We start from the raw sequence: 27217 nt of genomic DNA on the forward strand, positions 1-27217 counted from the left end.
TTCATTTATTTGCCCCTCTCTGTTCTGAACTCTGAGAGGGAAGGTATCATTTTAGTGTTTGCTCACCATCAAGTCTCAACTTTTAGCCTTGTTTTTGACACATTCTGAGTTCTCGATAAATATTTGTTAAATAAATGCCTGAATGAATATATCAGAAAAAGAAACACAACAACTTCATTTGTAAGTAAGGACTTTTTTCCCTGAGAGAGGAAAAAGTAATTCTAATATTCTCTTTACTAGAGAACTTCATGAGCAACTTAAGTAATCCGTTATATTTTTTAATAAGCAAAGATTTAATTTTGTTCATTGACCTGGACATATTTAATGTATGCAATTCTGGAAGCCATATTGGACTGACCAATTAAAATATGTAAACCAATTCTGAATAATTCAGTCCTTGTTTTTGAGAGGAAGAAAACAAACAGTACCTTTCTATAAATTTATTTTATTAATGCATGCTGATTGAAACAGACCTATCTCCAGCAACATATGGACGAGGACGTACTTGGTACAGAGGTTTTGTCAAAGAGGAAGAATGTAACAAACAGTACTCTAATATAGAAACTTTCATGTATAAACAAATTTAGCAACCTGCTGTGTGTATGTGTGTGTGTGTGTGTGTTTGTAAATGGTGGTTATACTCATATGTTTTCTGGCCTCTCTCTTCTATTTCCTATTTGCCCCCTTTTTCAAAAGGCCTGGCATCTGCTAAATCAAAACCCAACCCTTCTTCTCAAGGGCAAGCAAATTCTCCTTGGTCCTGTCTTTCTCCTTATCTTTGCTTGGGTGTTAATGGACAAATATGTATCTTGTACACACATTTCAATTGCCTAGTACAATGGAACTCAGGCTTCCACATGGTAGTGGTGGCTGAACAAGAAACCAGCTTAGCTGACAAACATCTCATAGTAGTCCCTTACGATTCTTTTAATATCTGAGGCATCCGTTATATTGTCTCCTCTTTCATTTCTGATTTTATTTATTTGGGTCTTTTTTCTTTTTTTCCTAGTTAGTCTAGCTAAGGGTTTGTCAATTTTATCTTCTAAAAAAGATCAACTTGTAATTTTAGTTTTTTCTATTCTTTTTCCATTCTCTGATTTATTTCTACTCTAGTCTTTACTATTTCCTTCCTTCTGCTAACTTTAGGCTTAATTATTATTCTTTTTCTAGCTCCTTGAGGTATAAAGTTATTTTATCTGAAACCTTTCCTTTTTTTATTGACAGCATTTATCACTATAAATTTACCTCTTAGTATTGCTTTTGTTGCATCCCACAAGTTTGGTATGTTGTGTATTTCTTTTTGTATGTATTTCTTTTTGTCTCAAGATACTTTAAAAATTCTCTTTTGACTTCCTTATGGACCCAGTGGTAGTTCAAGAGTGTGTTGTTTATTTTCCATGTATTTGTGAATTTTCCTATTTTCTTACTGTTTTTGATTTCTAGTTTCATTCCATTGTGGTCAGAAAAGATACTTGGAATGATTTCTGTTTTCTTAAATTTGTAAAGGCTGTTTTGTGACCTAACATATGATCTATCCTAGAGAATGTTTTGTATGTACTTGGGAAGAATGTATATTTTCCTGCTGTTGGGTAGAAAGATGTTGGGCAAGGAATACAAAGTTTTAGTTATTCATGCTGATTAAGTTCTGGAGATCTAATGTACAGCAATGTGACTATAGTTAACAACACAGTTTTGCATACTTGAAATTTGCTAAGAGGGTAGATCATAAGTGTTCTTACCACACACACAAAGAAAAGAAATTAAAAAGAAAATGGTAACTATGTGAGGTGATGAATATATTAATTAGTTTGTGGTGATTATTTGTTGATGTATACATGTATCAAAATATCAAGTTATACACCTTAAATACATATAAATTTTGTTAATTACGCCTCAACAAAGGTGTAAATGGAGAAAAATGATAGTAAACTGCTTGTATATAAAAATAACACAAAATAGGGGCTTCCCTGGTGGCGCAGTGGTTGAGAGTCCGCCTGCCGATGCAGGGGACACGGGTTTGTGCCCCGATCCGGGAAGATCCCACATGCTGCAGAGCGGCTGGGCCCGTGAGCCATGGCCGCTGAGCCTGCACGTCCGGGCCTGTGCTCCACAATGGGAGAGGCCACAACAGTGAGAGGCCCGCGTACTGCTAAAGAAAAAAAACAAAACAAAACAAAAAAAATAATAACACAAAATAAAATAGATTGTACTTTAAATAAAAAAGAAAAAGAAATCAATTTGGATAAGTTATTACCTAGAGTGGATTATTAGTTATTAGTCACCATAAATCTATCTTGGCATTAAATTATAAACCACTTGGTATAATTGACCTTGATGTGGCAATTGTCATTTTTATGTAATAACAGTCTCTTTGAAATCAAGGAATGAAAGCTTGCTTTCATTTTATATTTGTTTGCATTTCACAAATTGTATATTTCATAGCAGCAAGCCATTTCAATAAACTCTTTGGTATCCTCACTAGATTAACCAGGGCAGATGGTTGTCTGTTAATAATTCAACAATTATCTTTGAAGATACGTACTACATTCTGCCTTCTCAGGCAATACATTAGTTAGAAGAAGTAGAGGATTTAAGATTCTGAGTTGTGTTGTAGTAGCATAGTCACAGGACTGGAAATATGAATATCCATGTTATTTATCTTGGTCTGCCTTCATCTACCTATATGACCCTGGACAAATGAATTCACCCTCTTTGGTAATTCTTCATCATTAAAGCTGGAGAATTGACACGTATTCTCCCAGCTCTGCACGTCTGTGAATCTTCTCCAAGTCAGTTGGTTGTTTTTTTTTCCTAGAATAAATATATTGTTTGATAACATTTTAATTTTTTAACTCTGGAATTAATTCCAATTTCTTTTCATAGTGAGTGATGCTCACCTTCCAAACGCATTTACTGAAGAAAGGTTTCATTCTAAAATAATGAAAATTTTTAATGTTCGAGAGGAAGCATGGAAGTTCAGACTTCCATAGCATGATTCCTGAAACTTCTACATATTAATTATTTGGCCTCAGACAAGTTACTTAACTGTTCCTAGCCTCAGTTTTCTCATCTATAAATATCACTATTGGGCTTCCCTGGTGGCGCAGTGGTAGAGAGTCTGCCTGCCAATGCAGGGGACACGGGTTTGTGCCCCGGTCCGGGAAGATCCCACATGCCGCGGAGCGGCTGGGCCCGTGAGCCATGGCTGCTGAGCCTGCACGTCCGGAGCCTGTGCTCCACAATGGGAGAGGCCACAACAGTGAGAGGCCCGTGTACCGCAAAAAATAAATAAATAAATAAATAAATAAATATCACTATTAATAGTACCTTTCTTACATGGCATTACATTGATTAATCCATTGAAATCCCTTAGGAGAGTTGCCAGGATATAATTGTACAATAAATATTAGATATTATAAGCTACTATTATTATTTAAAACTATGAATTTTTTCTTTCTCAGAATAAAATTCTATAATATAAACACTAATCATTCATTCCCATGGAATCCGGCCATTGTAATGCTTGAATTTTCAGGTACTCACATTTCTTCTTTCAAACTGTGTTTGTCCTCACAACTGTGAAGCGACCATCAGAACACTAGAGGCTACTCCCTTTGGAGCCCATTAGTTCCCTTCTAAGCACCAGGCAAAGGAATCAGCACACAGAGATGTGTTGATCCTGGTCCTACCAACTTTGAAGAATGAGCAGCAGTTGTGGAAAATAACCCAGGGGTCTCTCCCCTCAAGGATCTGTCCTTTCAGAGTAGAACTTGTGAGTGAAATGAGAGTGGCCTGGAAGTCTTTAATCTGCAAATAATATAACACATTTCATGGTTCATTATTATCTGAACATTTATAACCCTTCACTTCTATTTTTGATGGGCTTTATCATTACTAGCTTTTAAACTGCCTATATGTCTTTGAAAACGTCAGAGTATTCAGCTCAGATAATCTCTTACTGAATGTTCTTTTCCTGAATTCATAGGAGGATGGAAGAGTTTAGATACCCCTATTTTTTTCTTTCTTTATAGAATGATTAGTTTAGAAATGAGCTCTATACTTTCCTTTATTTGTATAAAAATCAAATAAGACTATGTGAAATTAGTTTGAAAGCTCCAAAGAAATATGATTGTATGTATTTGTATGTATAAAATATATACAAAATATGACGGTGTGTACAATATAAATTTGTGTAAAATGTGAGACATTATTATCACTGTATATACATGGATCAAAATGTTAAGCCATTTTCCAGTATGAAAGTCTCGTGTTTGAGAATATTGAGGATAATTCTTTGAACTACTTTCAAATTATTTTTGTATTGAACACTCTTGTTAAATCATCCCCAGTGTTTCTTCAATGTTATGTTGTCTGCTCTGTGCTGCACTGGACCTGTAACCTCCATGAAGACATCCTATGATGTATTTTTCCACACATGGATGTTCTGAATTCTTAGCCCCTCCCAGGCTTCTTTTCAACAATGTAACTGTCACTTGCATATATAGAGTTATCTTCTCTTTGCAAGAAATTTGCACTTCCACCTATATTAGCCTGTTTTCTTTATTGATTATCCCCTTTTCAAGGACAGAGATTTGCTTCTTTCCAGCATAGAGTATGTTACTTCTTTAATACTAGTAGCCACAATTGTTGCTAACTAGTACACTCAGTAGGCACACATCAGAGACTTTTCCCTTATTCCTCATATAATAGAAAATTATTTATTTCTTTTAAATCTAGTATAATGGCAATGAGCTTTTATGTATGTACAGAATGAGAAAAATGATGACCCAGTTATTACTTTGATCCCAGCTATATAATTTCATCATCTCAATTGGAAAAGATTGTAAAGCTGATGCCAGCATCTTTTAGGTTTCTCACATGACTAGTTGTTCAAAGGTTTTTATTTTTGAGTGTATTTTTCTCTGTGTGTGCCTGTGTTTTACGTTAGAACAAGCAAGTGCAGCTATTGTCATAGCTCCATCAACAATATTTATTGGTGCCTATTGTGAGCTCTACATTTTGCTAGGGTTGATAGGGAAGCAGAGTGTATCAGATACACTCCTTGCACTGAAAGCACTGACAATATAGTCAAATAATTAAGATTAAAGGACAGAAAGCAAACCAATTGAAGAGACACTACCTAAGAAATTTCTTACAGTGTATAGAAGATGTGAAAAAATTTCCAGAAACTATTACATTGAACCATTAATACTCTACAATAAAGTCTTGAACCTGTTTTGAGACAATTTTCTGATGATGGAACTAAATAAGGCTCAAAAAAATTAAATAAGTTGCCTTAGGTCACATAGCTTGTAAATGGCAGTGTTTGGATTCCACCTTGGCTCAAAAATCTGTCTACTAGTCCCTTAAGAGAAGTTTAGGACTAGAGTAGACAGGAAAAGCTTTGTGGATGAGACAGTACAAGTAATAATAATAGCTACTATGGATTGAGTGGTGGATGATAGGAACTCCTCTAAGAAGTTTATATGGTTTTAATTAATTCTGTCTCCAAACCCATGGGGTAAATTTTTTGCATCCCGATTTACAGCTGTAGAAACTGAGTATCAGAGACATTGAATAACTTTACCAGTGGCACAAGAGTGATGGAGCTGGGATTTGAAACAAGGTTTTATGGCTCCAAAGGCAGTGTTCTCTAGTCATAATCTTAAGATGAACAATTGGGAAACTTGAGTATTGCAAACTAGATGGCCAGAACCAGGGTGTCAGTGATCTGAACATTAAGGCAAAGGCAGGATGTTAGAGTGTCAAGTGGATATTGTAAGACAGAGCTAAAAAAGGAAGTTGAAAATAGTTTTGATGTCTTCAGCTAGGACAACTGATTAATGGCAGTTATCAACTGAAGTACGATAGTGTGGGAGCGACAGTTCTTGTGGAGGAGTTTTGGTAATGTAGAGTTTAAAGGGGCTGTGCAGACATTTGTATGATATTGGGAAGTCAGGTTTGAAACTCAGAAGAACTTTCAGAATTAGAGATGTAGAAGAGTTAATAATTTAAGTCCCTAAGATGATCAAGATATGCAGAGAGGTGAAGACTGAGAAAAGAAAGCAATATAAATTGAGAGTGAGAAATTGGAGAGGCGATGGAAGAATCAGAAAAGTGTCCTGAAGACCAGTGGAGGGAAGGTTTTCCAGAAGATGGGGGATCAGCAGTGCCAAGTGCTACAGAGAGAGGTCTGGTAGGACAAATATTGAAGAGAGCTTTGGCAATTTGGGTATGGTTAGTCACCCTGATCAGAGCAGTTTTGTGAGAAAATTTGTGTGTCCATTTTTTTTTTAACGTGGGGAAATAGGAGCATGTTGAAGGTTGTACTGGTAAATTATTGGATGTACGGAAGAGTCAGGCTTTGTGCAGCCTCAGGCTGAATAGCAGTATACATACGGAATAGCCACACTTTACTTTCTGGGCAGAAATCTGTTAGGGTAATAATGCAAGAAGCCATGTAATTTCTCTGCTTACAGCAAAGTCTCTCACTACTCACTATGAGTAAAGAAAACTGAATTTGTACCTCTAGTACAGGGTAGCAGAGTGATTGCTCATCAGCCTGGAGGAATTCAGAGGTGAAAGCAGTCCTGCTAGAAGCCTTGAACTACCAGCTATCCTAGTGATAAATGCTCTCTGACTGCTGAGAACGGTAAATATGTCAGAGTCCCTAATTAGCTCAGCACTGGGTCTGCAGAATTACCAATTCCATTGCTCTGCTTCATTTACTTGCCATTAATACTTTTGGGGGTAAGCATCTTTTTAGTATTTTTATGACCAAGGTGGAAGCAGGGGTTTATTCATTGGGGGTAGGATCTCCACAAGGCCCAGTATGGTCAACTCTAGAGATGGGAGAAGGCAGGGGAAGAACCAAACCAAAAGCAATAGATCTATTTTTGATTTTTTCAACTCTACTGAGGTATAATTGACAAGTAAAATTGTAGGATATTTGATATATGTGCACATTATGAAAGGATTCCTCCCATCTACTTAATTAAAACATCCATCACCTCCCATATTAATTTTTTTGTCTGTTGAGAATGTTTAAGTTCTACTCTCTTAGCAACTTTCAATTATATAATACAGTGTTATCAACTGTAGTTACTATGTTATACATTAGATTCTCAGACCTTATTCATCTTACAGGTGAAAGTTTGTACAAAAGGGATAGATCTAGATGGAGTTACAGATAAACATACACATCCTTAATATAGTCATGGAGAAGTCTTACTTTTTCAGGCTGGAAGCTAGAGCATGTCCTTCTTAACTGATGAAAGGCAAGGACTCAAGCCTGAAGAATTGCATCCCTGTGGTATCTACCACAGGAGATAGTAAAGAGGGATTGTCAAAATAACAAGTTTAGGGGCTTCCCTGGTGGCGCAGTGGTTGAGAGTCCATCTGCCGATGCAGGGGACACAGGTTCGTGCCCCGGCCTGGGAAGATCCCACATGCCGCGGAGCGGCTGGGTCCGTGAGCCATGGCCGCTGAGCCTGCGCGTCCGGAGCCTGTGCTCCGCAACGGGAGGGGCCACAACAGTGAGAGGCCCACGTATCGCAAAAAAAAATAAATAAATAACAAGTTTATAGAAAGCATTAATTTGAACCAGGTGAAATTGCTGATATTCGACTGGTTTTGACTTACACAAATGGCAAATTTTTATAATCAAAATAATAGGAGGGAAAAGAAGACAGGTTGGTTGGGGACCTCAGGTAGACGACTAAGTCTGGTTTTTGAGACTATTCGTAGCCCTTTGATAAAAGTGGATTAAAAGGGTAGGACTAGGGAAACTTATTTACCCTGTGGAGAAGAAAGTGAACAGATGTTATGATATCTACCTGTTCATCTGCCCTCTCGCTTTATCCAAGCTGTTTCTCAGAGCAAAACAAAATCTTTGAAGAGATTTTGCCTAGAAACCTAGGGATATATGTAGAAACCTTTTGGTTATGAAAGGGATTTCAGAATCTGATAAAAGCAGTTGACTTCCCTCCCTAGGAAAATGAACATATACACATTAAAAAAAAATAAGAATATTTATGAACCCCCTGAAATTCAGGTGAGAAACCCTTCATTTAAAAGATAAAGATATATTGATCTCAAGCAGTGATACAACCAAAGTAAAATCCCAAACTAAGACTTAATTTTCAAAGGTCTCTGGAAAGCACGAAAGAGCAGCTGGGGTTAATCATTCCACCTTTGGAGATAAGGCATTTGTACTCAGCATGCTAAGTCTTACAAACCATATATATATATATATATATATATATATATATATATATATCCAGTCTGGAGTCTGGTTTATACATCAAGGCATAAAGAATTTGGAGCAATGAGGCATTTCTCTCCAATTTTTTTCTCAGTAGGTGGCTTCCTATTATCAGATTTCAGTTATCAGTATATTCTTCTACCAATACTTTGATTGGCTCATTTATTAATAACATATGGAAAAAAGCAGAGCCTAAATTCTAGGCTCATCCAGTAGGGTAACCAGGCAGGTGGATATTGGAAGACAGCCTAGCCTTGGGTAATGCTTAATATCTAAGGACTAGGCATTGGTTCTTAATCCTGGCTGTGGATTATAATTATTTTGTGAACACATAAAACATAACACCGTCCAGCCCCATCTCAAGGCAGATTAGATCATAATCTCAGGGAGTGGGGACCTGGCACTGGTACCTTTTAAAAGCGTTCCAAGAAGTTCTAATGTACATTTAGGGTTGACAATCACTGGTTTAGAGTAAAATTAGATGGTGGTATGGATACGATGAAGGAAAGCAAGATAAAAGTATATTCTCACAGGTGAGGCCCATGGAACGATGGGAAATCTCTAGTAAATAATAAGTTAGTCGATATAAATTTTTAGTTACTAATTTGTATTTATAGGTAAGTTTTTACTAGAAACTAACACAGTATTGCAAGGCAATTATACTCCAATAAAGATCTACTTAAAAAAAAAACTCCTTATAAAAGCTCTTGACCACTGGTTGTCAGTAGGGGGTAGTTGGCCTTTGGATAGGAGTCTGCCCTTCCCCCTCCCCCGTGGTTGCCGGCATCCAAAATAAAGCAAACTTTCCTTTTCACCAAAAAAAAATAAAAAAATTTACAAAAGCCCACCAAAAAACAAAACAAACAAAAAGGAGTCTGCTATAGTAACATAGACTCCTAGGGCTGAGGGTCTTAAGGCATAGGGCAATTATCCCATCTGGCTTTAAAGCAGCAGTAATGTTTTCAAAATTGGAACAAGATAATGTGAGTTATCAAGAGAGGAACTTCAGGAAAGAAAAAGCCCATCTTTAAAAAAGGTCATGCACGCACTTGGTGCATATTTCAAAACTCACAAAAGGGTAAAGAGTGCAAATCTCATTGCCCTCTGTTCCCAGCTGTCCAGTTTCTCTCACTTCGAAGCAATCAATCTCTTGTTTACAATAGTTCATTCATATATAAGCAGTGTCTTTTCTTTTTGTATACAGACAGCATTATACAAATGGTATGCACACTATTCTACATTTTGCTTTTTTCACTAAATAATATGCCCTGGAAAACTGCTTATGTTTTAACAAGTCTCAGGTTTAGATGTTGCATATCCAGACTTGCATCCCTTGATACCAGGCATGTAGTAGGAACTCAACAAATGCTATTGTCAATTTCATCACTCTTCCTAAATAAATAAACTGACACTGCCGCACCTGTATGCTGAAATGAAATTCAGAACTAGTCCATAAGGGATTTTTGCTGTCTTCACCTTAGAACTATAGTAAAAGCATGCCTTCCATGACATTCTCAGAAGTAGTGTTCAAAAAGAGACCAAATGTATTTCAAATCCTGCCACAAAAAGAGGCAAACACTGTAGTTGGCTCAAAAATTTTATGTCAAAGTCTGAGAAATCACAAGTACTATTGACCCCCAAGCCTTGAATAAACTGAAATCATAGGATTAATAATAAAGTCAATTTTTTTTACTCAAAAATTTAATTCTAACGTTTACATATACCTTTGTTTTAAGTTGTATTTTAAGTTGTATTTAAGTTGTATTTCTACTTTCCTGTGTTGAAAACTTAACCTCACTGGAACTTGTGTGAGAAGTCTAGGCATTACCTGGTTTTCTAACTCTGAACTTACATCTGTGGTCCATTAACATTAACACATTGAAGCAGCAAGTGGCAGACAATTATGAGTGAAGGTTAATTTTACGATATTTGGTATCTGAAGAGAACTGTCATGTTCTCTGTGCTTTGTACCTTTGCTAACCACAATATAAATATAAGCAGTTGATATTTTACAGATCTCTGATGTTAAAAAGTCATGATTTATAACAGCTGAAAGCTCATAATCTCTGCTTTGCCCTTTAGGGATTGCTTTCTGCCTTTGTTTTCTGGGCAGCAGTCAACACTGTAGACTTTAGTTTAGAGGCAGGGAATCAAAGCAACTGGTAATGACATCGATTGAGTTTTAAAGAGATTTTAAGTTATCTGCATTACTTCTTTGGGTGTATATGTTGGTTGTTAAAAATCCCTATAATCTTAGAATCCTCTTATTTTAAAATTGAATAGGTTTGGGGCTATTGCCCCTTACTGAATATGCAAGTTCTGGAGTCAGTGTCATTTTTTCCAAGCAGCTCAGCATACTTAGAGTGTTCCTGGTTACTTTTAAAAAGCATTATAAAGGAGTCATATTGCTTATGTGTGCATGCATGTCTGTGTGTGCACATGAGCCTATGATGTGCAGGAGGGCAGGAGAGAAGAGTGTTCGATCAAATCAATAAGGCATTGAGTCATCTGCATTTACAGTTCATAATGAAAGAGGCTTACTGGCGTTGCTTCAGTTTTCTGAAGCTGCTAGTGGTGATAGATGCTGAGAACATATGGGTCCTACGTTTATCACTGTAGTCTTTCCCTTTATTAGACACAAAATAGCTTATAGCACCTGCTATGTAATTTTTAATAATATTACTACACACACACACACCCCGATTACTAAAGTATAAGTTCTCTTAGAGCAAGACCTTACCTGGCTTGTTCAAATAATTATTCCCAGAATTTAGAAAAGTGTCTAGACCATAGTAGATGACCAATAAGTATTTATTAAATTAATGAATATATTAGCACTGTTTAATGTATTATGATTGTTTGTATGCAAACAATCATTTCTGATGAAAGATCTTATTCTGTGCTATTATATTTGTATATAATAGTATTATATTTGCTATATATTTATTATATTTGCTATTATATTTGTATATGATAGTATTATGTTTGCTGAGATGTTTATATCATTCAGAGCCTAATGTATGTGTTAATCAGCAGGCTGTTTGGGGGAACAATAATTTCTTTGATGTGTCATAACTTATATTTTAATCAAAATTTGAGATCAAATAGAAGTTTTAAGAAAATAAAAAATAAAATATATAAATATTAACGTAATTCCAAAATAAGGAAATATCACTCATTGCCTCAAATGATCTTCTGGGGCATGGACAATAAAAGACAAAACAATTGAAGCTTTCTTAATTCATCTGACTTACAAAAAACATTGTGAGCTTTTATGCATCACTTCCATTAGTATCCTAATTGTAATGACATGTTATTTTGATTTTTTATGTTCAATAAATGTAATATTGCTGGAAATTTGGTGCAGGGTCAGAATTGCAACAGTAACAATTTTATATTATCTATAAAAAGTATAGTGCAGTTGTTAACTATTATTTCTAATTAACTATTGTTTCATTATCATTAGATACAATTAATTTGAAGGCACTATAAAATACATCAAATTGTGTCCTCCATGTAGGTAGTCATTGTGGTATAGCATTTTCATTATGACACTAATAGCATTCTTTAGTGAGTATATTATCATTGTCCCATGACACTGGCACTGCAGTGGAATTCAACTCTAATTGGCTATAAAATATCTTTCTTCAGTAGAGGTCAACCCATCTTAAAATATTACCTCAGTGCTTTTAGCTTATCGGAATCATATTGGAAAAGTGATTTATTCTTATTTAGCAGGCAAGAAAATGGCAGCATTGACAGGGCAAGTCAATTGCGTAAGGTCAGTTGACAAATCATTTTTACGTGGGTGAGGTCAAGTTTCCAAAGACACAGTCTACTGCACAGGGTGATCAGTGCCTAAGACAGATTTGAAGAAATAAAAGTCAAATGTTTACCTCCCTTGGTTAGAAATAATACAGTTAGTGCTGATATGCTCAAGACTTCAAAATTTGTGCATTAAATTATATACATGAGTTGCCATACTGTATCTGGCAGCTTTTTATACTATGCCAATGTGTTGGCCTGTATGGGATAGTAATGAAATAAATTGAAATCAAGTGTTTTGGGATAGTTGTGATAATAAAAATGAATTTCTAGTTGAAACAAATATCTTCTTTGGTATTAAAAGAGCATGGGAAGAAGCAACAGAATATAACAAAGAGGTAGTAAAAAAAGGAAAATATAACTATATTAAAGAATATTAAGGGTAACTATTAAAAAAATAAATGTAAAAACTAAATAGTGCTCTAGCAAAGATCCAGTTAGAAGTGGATAGTGAATCAAAATTATTAAATGGCTATGGTTGGCCTCATATTATCATCCACTCCTTTATTATTCTTTATTTGGGGAGACCTCTGAGTTGACTTCTAGCAAATTTTTTCTTTCCTGCCTTCTTCCCTCCCCTCCCCTCCCCTCCCCTCTCCCCTCCCCCCTCCCCTCCCCTCCCCTCTCCCCTCCCCCCTCCCCTCTCCCCTCCCCTCCCCCCTCCCCTCCCCCCTCCCCTCTCCCCTCCCCTCCCCCCTCCCCTCTCCCCTCCCCTCTCCCCTCCCCTCTCCCCTCCCCTCTCCCCTCTCCCCTCCCCTCTCCCCTCTCCCCTCCCCTCTCCCCTCTCCCCTCCCCTCTCCCCTCTCCCCTCCCCTCTCCCCTCTCCCCTCCCCTCTCCCCTCCCCTCTCCCCTCCCCTCCCCTCCCCTCTCCCCTCCCCTCCCCTCCCCTCTCCCCTCCCCTCCCCCCTCCCCTCCCCTCCCCTCTCCCCTCCCCTCCCCTCCCCTCTCCCCTCCCCTCTCCCCTCCCCTCCCCCCTCCCCTCCCCTCCCCCCTCCCCTCCCCTCCCCCCTCCCCTCCCCTCCCCTCCCCCCTCCCCTCCCCTCCCCCCTCCCCTCCCCTCCCCTCCCCCCCCCCTCCCCTCCCCTCCCCTCTCCCCTCTCCCCTCCCCTCCCCTCCCCTCCCCTCTCCCCTCCCCTCCCCTCCCCTCTCCCCTCCCTTCCCCTCTCCCCTCCCCTCTCCCCTCCCCTCTCCCCTCTCCCCTCCCCTCTCCCCTCTCTCCTCCCTTCCCCTCTCCCCTCCCCTCCCCTCTCCCCTCCCCTCCCCTCTCCCCTCCCTTCCCCTCTCCCCTCTCCTCCCCTCCTCCCTCCCCTCTCCCCTCCCATCCCCCCTCCCCTCTCCCCTCCCCTCCCTTCTCTCCTCCCTTCCCCTCCCCTCCCCTCCCCTCTCCTCTCCTCTCTTCTTCTCTCCCCTCCCCTCCCCTCCCCTCTCCTCTCCTTTCCTTTTGTTAGCATAGTTCAGTGTTTCCCAAGTGTGTTTTCCAGAATACAAGGTCCATGGGATGCTCAGATGGGGGATGTGGACAAAGTTTAGGAAATATTACATAGAGTCACTCATCTCTTAGAATTTCCTGATGTACTTTAACACTTTTTAGTCTCAAGAAATGGTCCAAAATAGGAAACCTGTTTACCCCAACCCCTTCCAAAATGATTTGACTGTGAAATATATATTATATATATATATATATATATATAAACATTCCAGACACCTGACTTTAGAAACAAAGGAAGAAGTACCAGTAATGAGAATGTATTGAGAAACGAGGGGATATGGTTGGGCCAACATAGATTTTATGGGACACTTTGAATTTTTGCAGAATTACTGATTTATTTATGCCATGTTCATTTTCCACTTTGCAGGAACATTAGTTAAAAAATGCTTTGTGTCATTTTGAACTGTATAGTCTATAAAAATTGTTAAATTTTTATGAATGGATTATCCTTTGAACATGCACAATGTCATTTTGAGGCTGTGGAAAACTTACATATTTTGAGATATCTTATTGGATTTTTAAAAAAAATTCTTAGAAATTGCTTTTCTTGGAGTGAGACATTTAATTGAAAAGGTCATTGCTCAGAAATCACTGTGATTCCAGATTTTTCTGTCTTCTCATATATTTTGAGAATTGCTATTGTCACTTTTAATAGCTATCATGAAAAAAGTTTAATATTAGAAATTCATAGCAACTACATTTCTCATATAATCTGCCAGACAAAACAATGTATTTAATTGCTGGGAAAATACAAGACTGTTTTATGTTTTTAATTTGAATGTGATATATATATATATATATATTTCCAGTCCTTTATCTTTCAAAACTTATGAAAGGAAAAGTGCAATTTGAAAAGCTTTTAGGATGCAGTATTGGAGCAAATGGGCTCTCTGATGCCTGGGCATTTGATTTGTTCTATTTATGATGGAACATGGGAATATTTTAAAACTAAGATAAATAGTTTCAATGTTGAGAACCCCATTTTGTTAATATTGCTGTGTTAAATGTGTAGGTACTGAACAGTCAATGAAATATGAGACATTTTACCCAGTGACATTTTAAATGAATCTCCTTGTAGGGGAAGCCTGTGGGAACACCAGATGCTGGTGCTTATTTCCGTGTGCTCGCGGAGCATGGAGTAGCTGCCTTGTTTACAGCGCCAACTGCCATTAGAGCAATCCGTCAACAGGACCCTGGGGCAGCCTTGGGGAAGCAGTACTCTCTGACAAGGTGAACTCGGGATGCACAGGGCAAATGACATTAAAAACTGCAATCAGAATGAATAACTGAACATCCTATATATTTTTTCTATCACTGCAGTACCACTATGGAAAGAGCCAAAGGTTCTGAATGTTAAGAATGACTGTTCTAAACATATCTATGAAATAGTTGGAAATTTAACTATACTGTGAATATTTTTTAATGCCATATCCTGTTTATTTCTGTTCAAATTTTATCAAAATAGTTCTCTTTTTTAAACTACTCAGCTTATATATTTTCCTTAAAATAAAATGCTAAGTGTAACTTAAATTAAGTATGTATATATATATATATATACATATATGTGTATGTATATATATACACACATATATATATAACATCTGTCTTTTGAAAATAGACTAATAGTCTAAATAGAGGGAAATATTATTTGATTTCACTTACAGAGATAAAACGTGGAAACTATAGTCCAAATTACTTATGTTGAAAGAGTGAAGGAAATTATTTTTCTATTGTTTTGTAATAATGTGCTCTGAATAGTTTAGGTATTTTTGTGCTGGTTTATTGCCATTCATTTTAGTTTAATGATATGTATATTCAAAGATAATTATAGCAATTTGTGTCTTCAAGGCAGTTTCCAACATCGAATCTTATTGAACCTTTTTGAAATAGGTCACTGCTATCATGAACTAAAAGTATTTTGTAGTTTCTTCAAGTCAAAAGTGGGTTTGAATTAAGTCAGTTTGAATTTTTTAAATTAAATGCCAGATGTTATGAATTTTATGCTGCTATGGCCGAAGAAGGGGTTAAAACAGGTATCATACAGCAATTGCAGATATAATCAAGAAGATTTCAATTTGGGCAGGGTCAGTGGTTTTGTTTATTTGTTTCTTTTTCCTCTGTTTTTTTTTTGTTTTATGAAAAAATGGATCCAGATTTACGTAAAATGTTCATAAAATGAGCATACAATGTGTTCATAAAACGAGCATACAATGTGTTCATAAAATGAGCATACAATGTGTTCATAAAATGAATCTTCTATTATATTTCTATTCACTCTCTCTTTGTTCCTTTATTCACTACATTTCAACTTAGTTTTCTCCATTTCAGTCAAAAGCATAGAAACATAGATTTTGGTAAAAACATCTGAGGTTATGTATCGTCTCCACGTCTTAAGACAATTCCAGGGGTTTTGAAGAAACAGTGACTGTTGTTCTTGCAGTGTCTCTTTTCTGACAAATGCATTCTGATTACAGGGCATGTAGATGTGTGGCCAGCAAGCTAAGGTGTCTTGTTTGCTGCATCATCTTTTCCCATTTATACATGGGTTTTAGATGATAACCTTTACTGTAAAGGCAAGAACCATTTCTAATTTGCCTGAAATATAAAGCATCAAACGATACCGAATGAATACCTTTTTTTTTTTGAATACCTATTAAAACATCACTCTTTCAAACTAATAGGTATAGACATGGAGTATGAGATTTTAGGGTAAGAGAAATTGCAATAAGTTCCTCCAATCATGCCCCTTTGTCTTTAGGCATCTAAGTTTTTCATGATGATGTGAACCTATGTTTTTAATAGATATTTAGGAATGCAGACTCTATAAACAGCCTCAATTATTCAAATGACTACTATTAATAAATGCAAACACTTGCTGATCACCTACTATGTGCTAGGCATAGCAGTTAAAGTTTGTTATCTCATTTGGTTATAACAATAAGTAGGAATTGTGATTATTCTCATTTTACAGATGGGTGAAGTTAGGGCCAGAGAGTTTAAGTAACTCTTTAGAAAGAAAGTAACTCAGGCGATCTGACTAGAGCCCACACTCCTAACTAAATTCCATGAACACACTCTTCCTATGAAAGGTAAATTAGGAAACTAACTTGACCCAGGGATTCTTGTCATTCATGGCATAAGTGCAGCTTTTCCTTTTCATATATTTGTAGTCTGTACAAATAATACCTTCACTGATCTACTTTGATAGATTCTCACTTGTGGACTGAAGAGAATGTTAGAAACAGAAGGGACCTCCAAAATCCAACTATCTCACTAGGCAACCAAGGTCCAAGAAAAGTTGTTTGGGTTAGAGACAAGAGAGAACCCAAGTTAGAGGACCCAAGTCTTCTCACACAGCTATACTTTTAAGTTTATATTTACGTTCAAGACATTTCATACTAACTTACTGAATGGATGTTCTCTTGATATTGTAATTGCAGGCTCATGATTGATTTGCAGTTTGCTTATCTCTCCTTCTATAGAACATTTTAAGTGATGAAGTTTTCTTTTTAAAATGTTACATAGCTCATTAAAGATTGTTTTAAAATAAATTTAAAGATGTTCCCTCCAATTTAAGAGGGTACTCTGAAATAGGTAACTAACCAGAACTGTAAGTTCATTTTATCAGACAACTAGAGTTTGGAAAAATAGATGAGAAATCATCTAGTGTAATGATTTCATTTCACAGTAGAGAAAACTTTGGTACAAAGAGGTGAAATAACATTCCCAGGATTACAAAGCTACTCTGGGGCAAAGCTGGGACTAGGCAGTATGGTATGGTAATTTAGATTCTGACTCTGGAGTTAGACTCCCTGGGTTCAAACCTACCATTTACTGGCTGTGTGACCTTGAGAAAGTTATATAGCCTCTCTGTTCTTTTCTTTCTTTCTTTCTTTCTTTTTGTGGACTATAAGAGCAGTAATAGTACAAGAATATAATGAAAATAAAAGGTACATAATCCATGCAAAGCACTTGGAACTGTTCATAACATAGACTGCCTTAGCAGTTATTATCATCTTCTGCTTTCTTATTCACTGCTCTTTTTTGTCACATCATAGTGATTTATTTTCCCATGATCTTCTAGTTCAATTTTAGTAAAGTTAGAAAAAATTCTGTGCTGGGATTTCCACTCAAGATAACACAGTACCTTGTACTTTGATGCAGCCTTTCTTTCCCCATTACACAGCAATGAGAGATACTATGAAAAACAAGAAGCAGAGCATCAGAGCTGAGCTGAAAAATAAACTTTTCTGTGGACTGGAAATGGATTAGGTTTGCAAAGCGGTAAGGGTGGCTGACGCCAGAGGCTTGCTAGGTGTACAAGCATGCATTGGCAGAGTAAAGGGACTCAGTATTACCGTGCTTAGGTCATGGAGTCAGAGCTTGCTCAGTGATTGAGGATGGGCTGGGGTGTTCCTCCCCACTCAGGAAAGGAGGCTGATAATAATGACTGTCAGTTGTTTTCTGGGACTATGACATATAGCAAGCTTTGGTCTAGGGATGTGATTGAGACAAAGCAACCAGAGACTGAACCAAACTGCCCATCTGTCATCCTAGAATAGGATCTGTGATATCCTGAGTATCACTGTGGATTAATAATTCTGAATCATCATTATGGCATTGGACCTCTAGAGGATAGTTATATCACTCACAAACCTATTGAACAGAGAAGGTGAGCGTAGGAGAGAGAGAAGGAGAAAAAGACAAAGAACTTCTATTTTAAAAGAGTGTGGGAAATAAAATTCCAAACACACAAAGAACTCTAATGCTAATAAAATCAACAGAACATGGATTCATTCCAACTGAGATTATTTTTGTAATATAGCCAAATCAAACGTGAAAATAAGTATGTTAAGGATAATCAGAGTCATAAACTAATAACTCTTATGTAAAATTATTAAACTTGGGTATGAAAAAATTAAAAAGTACAATGGATAGTGTAAACTAAATAAATGAAACAAATATATGGGCACAAGGAAAGACTGTTAAAAATTACAGGATATTATTGAGGAAACTACCCAGCATGTAAAACAGAGAGACAAAGTAATAAATCTGAAAGAACTGTTAAAGAGACTTGGAGGGAATAGGAAACTACAAATGTATCTAGTAAGAATTTCAGAAGAAAATGGAAGAATCGTTAAAAAAAATGAAAGTTGAAGAGCCAATAATTGAATATGTTACTGAATTGAAGAAAGATGTGGATCCTAGTTGGAAAGTGCCATCCAAGTACTAAGAAGGTTAAATATAAGTAAATTCTCATTGGACAGGTCATTTGAAAATTGCAAAACGTGAACTGAGGCTATAGATAAAATCCAAAAAACTACCAGAGGAATCAACAGAGCACCAAAGAGGAAAATCCAAACTGATGCCAATAGATGCTAGATGACAATAGTGAAAGATCTGCAAAGTTCTGAGGGAGAATTGTTAAACAAAAAACTTTTATTGAAGACTGAGGGCAAAATAGAAAAATGTGCATGTGGACAAAGCTAAGAGAGCTTAAAACCCAGAGACTTTCTTGACAGGAAAAATGCACACAGGGAAATGGTATGGGATATGAAAAAGCAGCAGCAAAAACTGATGAAATATGTTGTTGAATTTATATAGTTGTTACTGTACTAATTATAATTGGATGTTGTTTAAACAGAAGCCAAAATAAACGCAATAAATAACTGTAACAAAACGGTGGAGAGTTTTTTCAAAAGGTAATTTGAATTTTCTAGTGGGGAGTAATAGAAGAAAACAGAATGAAGGAAAGATGGAAATAACCACAGGGACGTTGATGGAAAAAAATAATGATGTTCTGTTGTGTGAACTAGAGTTGATGAGGCATCACTGAAATAATCTATTTTTATTTAACTTCTGTTGGCACAAGTGAAGAGTAATATTCTCTTGTTTGGTAGTTTATGGACCTTGAAAGAAATATTCATTTTAGTTTTCTCCTGCCCTAACTTTATTACCTCAGAATTCTTCACCATAATCTATCTTTGGCTTTTTATCCATTACTATGCAGCTTCCTGTGTATTTTGGAATAAAATTAATTTAACAACATAACCATTTTTCTGTTTCCCTTTTTGCTTAATTTTCAACTTAATTTGAGTCTTGAATTATACTCAATTTTATATAGAATTGAGGAAAGAGGTATAGGTCTCATTCACATTAATCTCCCCCTTTTTTCTACTCTGGGTATTATATATTATCATTTTGTTTATCCTTTTAGTATTATTCATCTGGAAGTAGATTCATCTTTCCATGTGTTACCATTATCAGAGCATCTCCCATATATTGAATTAGTATATAACAATCTAGGGAAGTATTATCCAATAAAACTGATGTCTACAATATAGTAGGTACCAGCCACATGTCACTACTGAACTCTTGAGAAAAGGTTACTACTATGAAGAAATTGATATTTTTAATTTTTTTCAATTTTAACTAATTTAAATTTTAAATAGCCAGAGGTGGCTGGAAGCTACCATATTGTGCAGTGCAGAGACAGGACATATATAATTAATATGGGTAAATTTACTCTCCATAGAATCCAAATTACTGTGAAAAATGGCTAATTTTCACTTAAAACAATTTTTTTTATTGTGGTAAAAGTCACATAATATAAAACATACTATTTAAACCCTATTTAACTGTACAGTTCAGTGACACTAAGTACATTCACATTGTTGTGCAACTCTCACCATCATCCATCTCTCAAGTATTTCACCTTCTAAACTGAAACTCTGTCCGCATTAAACACTAGCTCCCCATTCACTTTTATGAAATGAATTTGTAAACAAAAATATATTTTTGAATTTTTTAATATGGGACATTTATCTGTTTGTAATATTAATAAAATAATGGCAAGGTCATTAGTGAGAAATTTCACTGTTGAAAAATGTTTCAGTTCCTTTTTTGCAAGCCTAAAGGACTAAATGTTCTTTACAAAATAAGAATATAACTCTTGCTCTTAGGCATGAGTTTATCTTTAAACTATCTAATAATTTATCTTTCAATTATAGATTTATACTAAGAGTTTTTAAGTAATCATTTGGTTATAAAAATATAAAATTACATATCATGGTTTTGTTTATTGCGAGGAATTAGGTGTTAAGTAATATTGGATTAAATATTTATTAGAAGATTTTAAATTGTCAGTCATGTCTTATTCCTGAATTTTATCTTTGTTTATAATGTGTTTATACTCATTAATATTATACAATTTGAAGTCTGTAATTGAGAAAAATAATAACTTTGGGGCAGTTTTAGGAACTTTAATACAAAAGTACAGTGATAGTTTCTAGTGTATCTAGGGAAAGGGGATCATCTATACTATTTGATGTTTTTCTAAATTACCAATGAGCCCCAGAATTTTCCTCTGCTTTTGGTAAATAGTAAAGTGGTTTTAATGGAAATGGAGGGATTTTTTCTGACTTGCAGAGAAGGCAGACACCGCTTCTACTATTCTTTATTGAATATCACACCTTTCTATTTTGCTTATTAGCACCATTATGAAGATTGCTATCATGATGATACTAATGTAATTAAAAGATAAGAAGAAAGGCAATAGAAATGTAATGCAAAACAATACTACGTTTAAAGATATATAATGCTGAAATTTATCATGAGATAAGGAATCAGTGCTATGCATGGTTTTTCATTATTACAATCAATTATTTAAATTAATAGAAGTTTACTTGGCTAGGGAAGAAAAGCCAAAAAATTAATTAAAACTTGTAAAAATGCTGGTAATATCAGGTATGAATTATCCCTGGATTAGCCAAATATTATTTTATACGGTGTGCTAACATTTTTTGACAATATTTTGCATTACATTTTCATTAATAAATATTTTTGAAATTCTATGTATTAAGTTTCATATATAAACTAATCACATGACTATATGGATCGTCCAGAGCTCTTTGAAGTAATCTGTGGCTTGGCAGATGATGGAAATGTGACCTCTGATATCCATAAAACTCTTCCTTTTGGTTGTTCTTTGCCTGTACTGTTAGAATCAGCCAAACCTAGCATTTTACAAATTTTAATACAAATCATCCAAATGCACAATATTCTTTTTTTTTCAGACAGCAAACTATTGGAAATTTACTTCTGCCCTTAAAGAAAAATTTGGGACTAATAAATTCTGTTATACATGTGCTATTACAAAGAAAGAAGGTGGAAAAGGTACAATATGCTCCAGAAAATGATTACACCTTCAATGAAATACAAAGAATAGCTCCTCTGTTGGTTAGTAAGAAAACCATGCTTGAAACCCCTTGTAGTCATAAACGGCAAAAATACAACAAAAATCCCAATATGTACATATAGGTGTGTGTGTTCTTTCTGTTCTTCAAATTTCCTGTGATACTATACAACAGCAATATGGTATTTGAAAGTTAATCTATTGATAAAGTGTGAAGCATGTATCAATGATCAGTCGTTAAAGGTATCTGTTTCGTACAGTTTGAGGCAGCACAAAAGCAAGCAATAGTGGACATTTTCAGTCTTTTTTGCTTCTACAATTTGTCATGGATAGCCGTGTTTTCCTCCTAATCATGTTTTCTTTAATGTTACTTTTATTTAGGGTCAGGTAGTTGAGAGTTTGGGTTTTTGGTTTATTTATGTGTTGGTTTTTCTTCTTCCAGTGACATACAACGTATTCCTAAAAGGCTTTTCAAGGAAACGGGAATTGTCAGTGGTAACAAGTCCCGTTGCTCAGACCTCCTAGATTATCCCCCGTCTCCACCTCCACTTTTTTTCCCCGGGGGTCCCCGGGGGCTGCCTGGGTTCAAGTCTCACCATCTCTGTGATGGCAGCAGCCTCCCAAAGCCAGGGCCCCTGGGCTCCTGTCCTGACCTTCCTTCTGTCCTCCCCACTCCTGCCAGTGGCGTCTTCCTAAAGCAAAAATCTCACTGTGCCACTCTCCTGCTTAAAATCTTTAATTAGCTTTTTTTTTTTAACATCTTCATTGGAGTATAATTACTTTACAATGGTGTGTTAGTTTCTGCTTTATAACAAAGTGAATCAGTTATACATATACATATGTTCCCATATCTCTTCCCTCTTGCGTCTCCCTCCCTCCCACCCTCCCTATCCCACCCCTCTAGGTGGTCACAAACCACCTAGCTGATCTCCCTGTGCTATGCAACCGCTTCCCACTAGCTATCTGTTTTATATTTGGTAGTGTATATATGTCCATGCCATTTTGTCACAGCTTACCCTTCCCCCTCCCCATATCCCCAAGTCCATTCTCTAGTAGGTCTGTGTCTTTATTCCCATCTTACCCCTAGGTTCTTCATGACCTTTTTTTTTCTTAGATTCCATATATATGTGTTAGCTTACTCAGCCATAAAAAGAAATGAAATTGAGTTATTTTTAGTGAGGTGGATGGACCTAGAGTCTGTCATACAGAGTGAAGTAAGTCAGAAAGAGAAAAACAAATACCGTATGCTTTAATTGGCTTTAATTAGCTTCTCACCACCTTCTTGGAGAAATCCAAATTCCTTAGAAAACTCTATAAGCTCCTTCATGACAAGGCCCAGGCCTGCGTCTCCAAATGGCATCACTTGTTCCTCGTTTACCCTAGAAATGCATAATATTCTTAATCACAGAAGTTTAAAAAAAATTAGGAAGCTGATAGTTTAATAAGATGCAATTAAGATATGTTCATATTTTTCAGTCATAAGATTATCAACAATATGACGTTTATACTTGATTTTGTCTTGTTTTTACATAGCATCTAAAATCATAGCTGTATCAACATCATTTTAAACTTTAAAACTTTATACTAGTTTTTCTTATACTTTAACTTACTTTTAATAGCTTAATGTGTTACTATTTATTTCATCCTGCTATAACATTTCTGTCTGATGAGGTCATAATTGATAATCCAAATTTTAATTTCAAGCAAGTTATAAATGAATACATATTTGATTACCTAAATTTTAGCTTGAATTGCAAATATATATGTAGTTTGCTTAAAGTTTAAGCACCTAAAAATCCCAGGTATTTTGATTGATATCGAGGTCATAAAGATGAACGATTCTAAGGAGCTCACAGTGCACTGTGAGAAATAGGCAAGAAGCAAACAACTATAGAAGGAGATATATGTTTGTAGCAGAGGCAGGAAATGCATGTTGTTGGAGAACAGAGTGAGAATATTTGAATCTTCGTCAGATCTTCATGAAATGATGTAAGTTAAGGAAGGGTAAATAGTCTTCTGTGGCTATACTACATTGTTCAGGATGGGTAGGCAGGTTATTATTTGATTAGTTTTTATTTATTTATTTTTTTTGGTTTTATTTTGATGATAATGAATTAACTCTTATACACACATTCTTTGTGTTTTTTTTTTTTGTTTTGAACATCTTTATTGGAGTATAATTGCTTTACATTGTTGTGTTAGTTTCTGCTGTATAACAAAGTGGATCAGCTATACGTATACATTTATCTCCATATCTCCTTCCTCTTATGTCTCCCTCCCACCCTCCCTATCCCACCCCTCTAGGTGGTCACAAAGCACCAAGCTGATCTCTCTGTGCTATGTGGCTGCTTCCCACTAGCTATCTGTTTTACATTTGGTAGTGTATATATGTTCATGCCAGTCTCTCACTTCGTCTCAGTTTACCCTTCCCCATCCCCGTGTCATCAGGTCCATTCTCTACACCTGCGTCTTTATTCCTGTCCTGCCCCTAGTTCTTCAGACCCTATTTTTTTTTAGATTCCATATGTATGTGTTAGCATATGGTATTTGTTTTTCTCTTTCTGACTTCACTCTGTATGACAGACTCTTTGACAGACAGGCCACGGGGGCATTGAGAATAGAAGAAAAAAATAGTCATTCTCTCAATGAACCACCAATAGTGTCAACTCATTTCTATTTTTCCTATTTCATCCTTTCTACACTGTGGCATGATGTTCCCTGCAAAGGATTCTTCATCTCTTAGTAATCATATATTCTTTTTGATAGGAGTCTTTTTAACCTGGAAGGCCACAATGGCATTTCTTTTTAAATCACTAATCTTTCCTAAATATGTCCTTGGAATAGGGGAAATATGTGTTGAAATCATAATAATCTTTACCAAAGTAACTCATGAGAAGGAGCAAGTGCATCATATTTATGAGCATATTTGTTGCCTTAGCTGATACTCCAGAGTGTATTTTTGTGTATAGACTTAAGTAGAATACAGCAATCAAATTTGGAGCTAAAATTAGCAGAGATAATGTCAAGAGGAAAAAGGTTTTTCGTTTTTGATTATTAGGTGAATATGATAGATATATTACAAAGATCAACTCAGTTGCTCTTCTCAGAACTGAGAAGCTGTAGCTGTGAATTCTACTTTTGAAGCATCTCTTTCCAGTGCTGTGCTATGCATTTAGTTATACCGTGTCCAAACAAATAATGCCTCTAACCATTCTACAACCATTCTACAGTGTTTTCCTCTGACAGAATTAATGTGATTAGATTCTACAATGTTTAAAAGAAGGTAGATGAAATTGTTTCAGTTTATTTTCAAGGAATAATTTGAATTTACTCTCTCTCTAATATTCAGGTTCAAAACATTATTTGTGGCTGGAGAACGATGTGACGTGGAGACCCTGGAATGGTCCAAAAAGGTCTTCAGAGTACCTGTCCTAGACCATTGGTGGCAAACTGGTGAGCATTTTCCAAACACGTACATAAATATTGCAGACACGCTCAGAGGCACTGCAAGGATAGGAGGAAATTCTGAATTATGACCATCAGGCACAAACTCAGAAATCAGGTGGTTCTGGTTTCGATAGAAATAAGCAATTCTTTGATTATCTTTTTGTTAAAAAGTCTCCTTAAATGACATTGATGCTACCATTCTCTTGGTCCCTGGGTATAAAGCCCTGAAGACCACTTTTGCTTCTCATCCTCTTTGCTTCTTATATCCAGTGAGTCACTAAATCTCAGATTTCCCTTTGGATTCATCCCATCTTCAGTACTCCCATTGCCTCTGAGCTGCAGCAGCCACACTGTCATCTACCCTGATTTAAATGATCCTCATCACTCATGTCTGTGCTCCCTGCTTTCCTATAACCCTGCACACTGCTGCAGGAGTACTTTTTTAAAGCACTGTTTCTTTTATAGGATTTCCTGTGGTTCTCTGGCTCTTTTCTTATGATCAATAAAATCAAATCTCTTCTGCCTAGCACTCAACAGACAAATGTATTTTCACCAAAACGCTTATCATTGTATCTGTAATTTATTTATTTACTTATTTATTCTCTATTTTCCTCCCACTAATTGATCCTTGGGAAACAGCTTGTCGTATTAAGTGGATAGAATAAAACTTTGGTACAGATAAAAAAAAGACTTTCTGCTGCTTCTTTTGAGGAATGATTGTGTACATATGTGAAAGTAAGTAGTTTACCTGGAATCTGTTTTCCTTGTCACCGAATGTAGTGATTTTGTTGGCTTTTCCATTTGGCCCACTGAAAGTAGCTATAAGTTATCAGAGCCTTTACAGACTTCCTGTGTGTATACTTCAGTTCAGTCCTACTCAGTTCAACTAATTAGATCAACAATTGTATATTAGTATTTTCAGAATTTCCATCTTCTGAGCATTTTGGGCAGGGCATCAAATTTGGATTAAAAAATTAATAAAATTTCTAGCAAAAATTAGGTCTGATTTTAAAAATTCTAGCAAAAATTAGGTCTAATTTTAATATCTAGAAGATCAAGTGAGAGACTAAAACTGAAGTTCAGTGTTTAATATTTTAGAACTCTGATTCTGATAAATTATGCTTTTATATTTTCTTGGATATTGCTCTTTTGGAAAATGTGTTTTCTATATTCATTATAATATGAAACATAAAATGAATGATCAGAGCAGAATACATGTTCTTTAAATAAGATGCAAATCAGAAAGAAAGTTTCTGTTGTCTGTAATTTGATTTGCTAAGGGAGAAATTTCTTATCTAAATTCAGATTTGTAACTATTCGGGAAATAAAAAAAGGTAAGATTCAATATGGAGAAAGAGAAGTGCTATGTGTAAAATACATAAAAAACAAGCGAAGAATTATTGCCTCTGCAAAGAAGAGTGTTTATAGACTTGATGAATCCCCTATTCATCCAGAAAGTTCTAACAGTTATTTTTCTGAGCGTAAAGAGGAAAATATTTTATCACCTTTAAGATGGTTTTCCAAGGTGGTTTTCCTTTCCTGGTCAACATACAACTTGTTTCCAGTACACAATGACCTCACACAAGTGCTTGCAGAAGAGTTCTGTTCCCCACCCCTGGCTCCCTTAAAGGTGACTATGCTAAAGCTTGTTGAAGGCAACCAACACATTAATAAATAAAATTATGATTCCTTTACTTTTGCTTATTGATATCGTTGCACATAATAGCCTGTGCAGATGTATGTAGTTAGTGCATCCAGCCTTACAAAAAAGCTCACTGAATCCTGAGAAACAAGCATAAGAGGTCTCTGGTGGGTACCGAGTTCCACATGAATTTGCAATTTTTCTTTGACGTATTGTTCAGAAGGAATTAGTAGACACATTATGTCAGTGTGCTTTGAATGGCTGCTCATTACTGTGGAAAACAGAGTGTATTTCTACTAATAACGAGGGATTCTTTCCATCCCCCACATTTAATTTTACAGCATTTGATATTGTGT

General features: G+C 36.0%; 1 protein-coding gene across 7 annotated transcripts in view; it reads left to right on the forward strand.

The window, feature by feature from the left end:
• Positions 1–27217, forward strand: part of ACSS3 (acyl-CoA synthetase short chain family member 3) — a 148982-nt gene that overhangs the window by 79031 nt on the left and 42734 nt on the right. For all 7 annotated transcript variants that reach the window (XM_089920003.1, XM_089919998.1, XM_089920000.1 and 4 more), the window contains 2 exons: positions 14657–14808; positions 25122–25225. In XM_089920003.1, the coding sequence (XP_089776129.1) occupies positions 14657–14808; positions 25122–25225 (256 nt within the window). The remainder of the gene's footprint in view (positions 1–14656; positions 14809–25121; positions 25226–27217) is intronic.

This window comes from Delphinapterus leucas, chromosome 11 (genome assembly GCF_059928025.1).
Source record: "Delphinapterus leucas isolate spDelLeu-1000000601 "Yukka" chromosome 11, BTC_Dleu_Yukka2, whole genome shotgun sequence".
NCBI classification, from domain to species: Eukaryota; Metazoa; Chordata; class Mammalia; order Artiodactyla; family Monodontidae; genus Delphinapterus; species Delphinapterus leucas.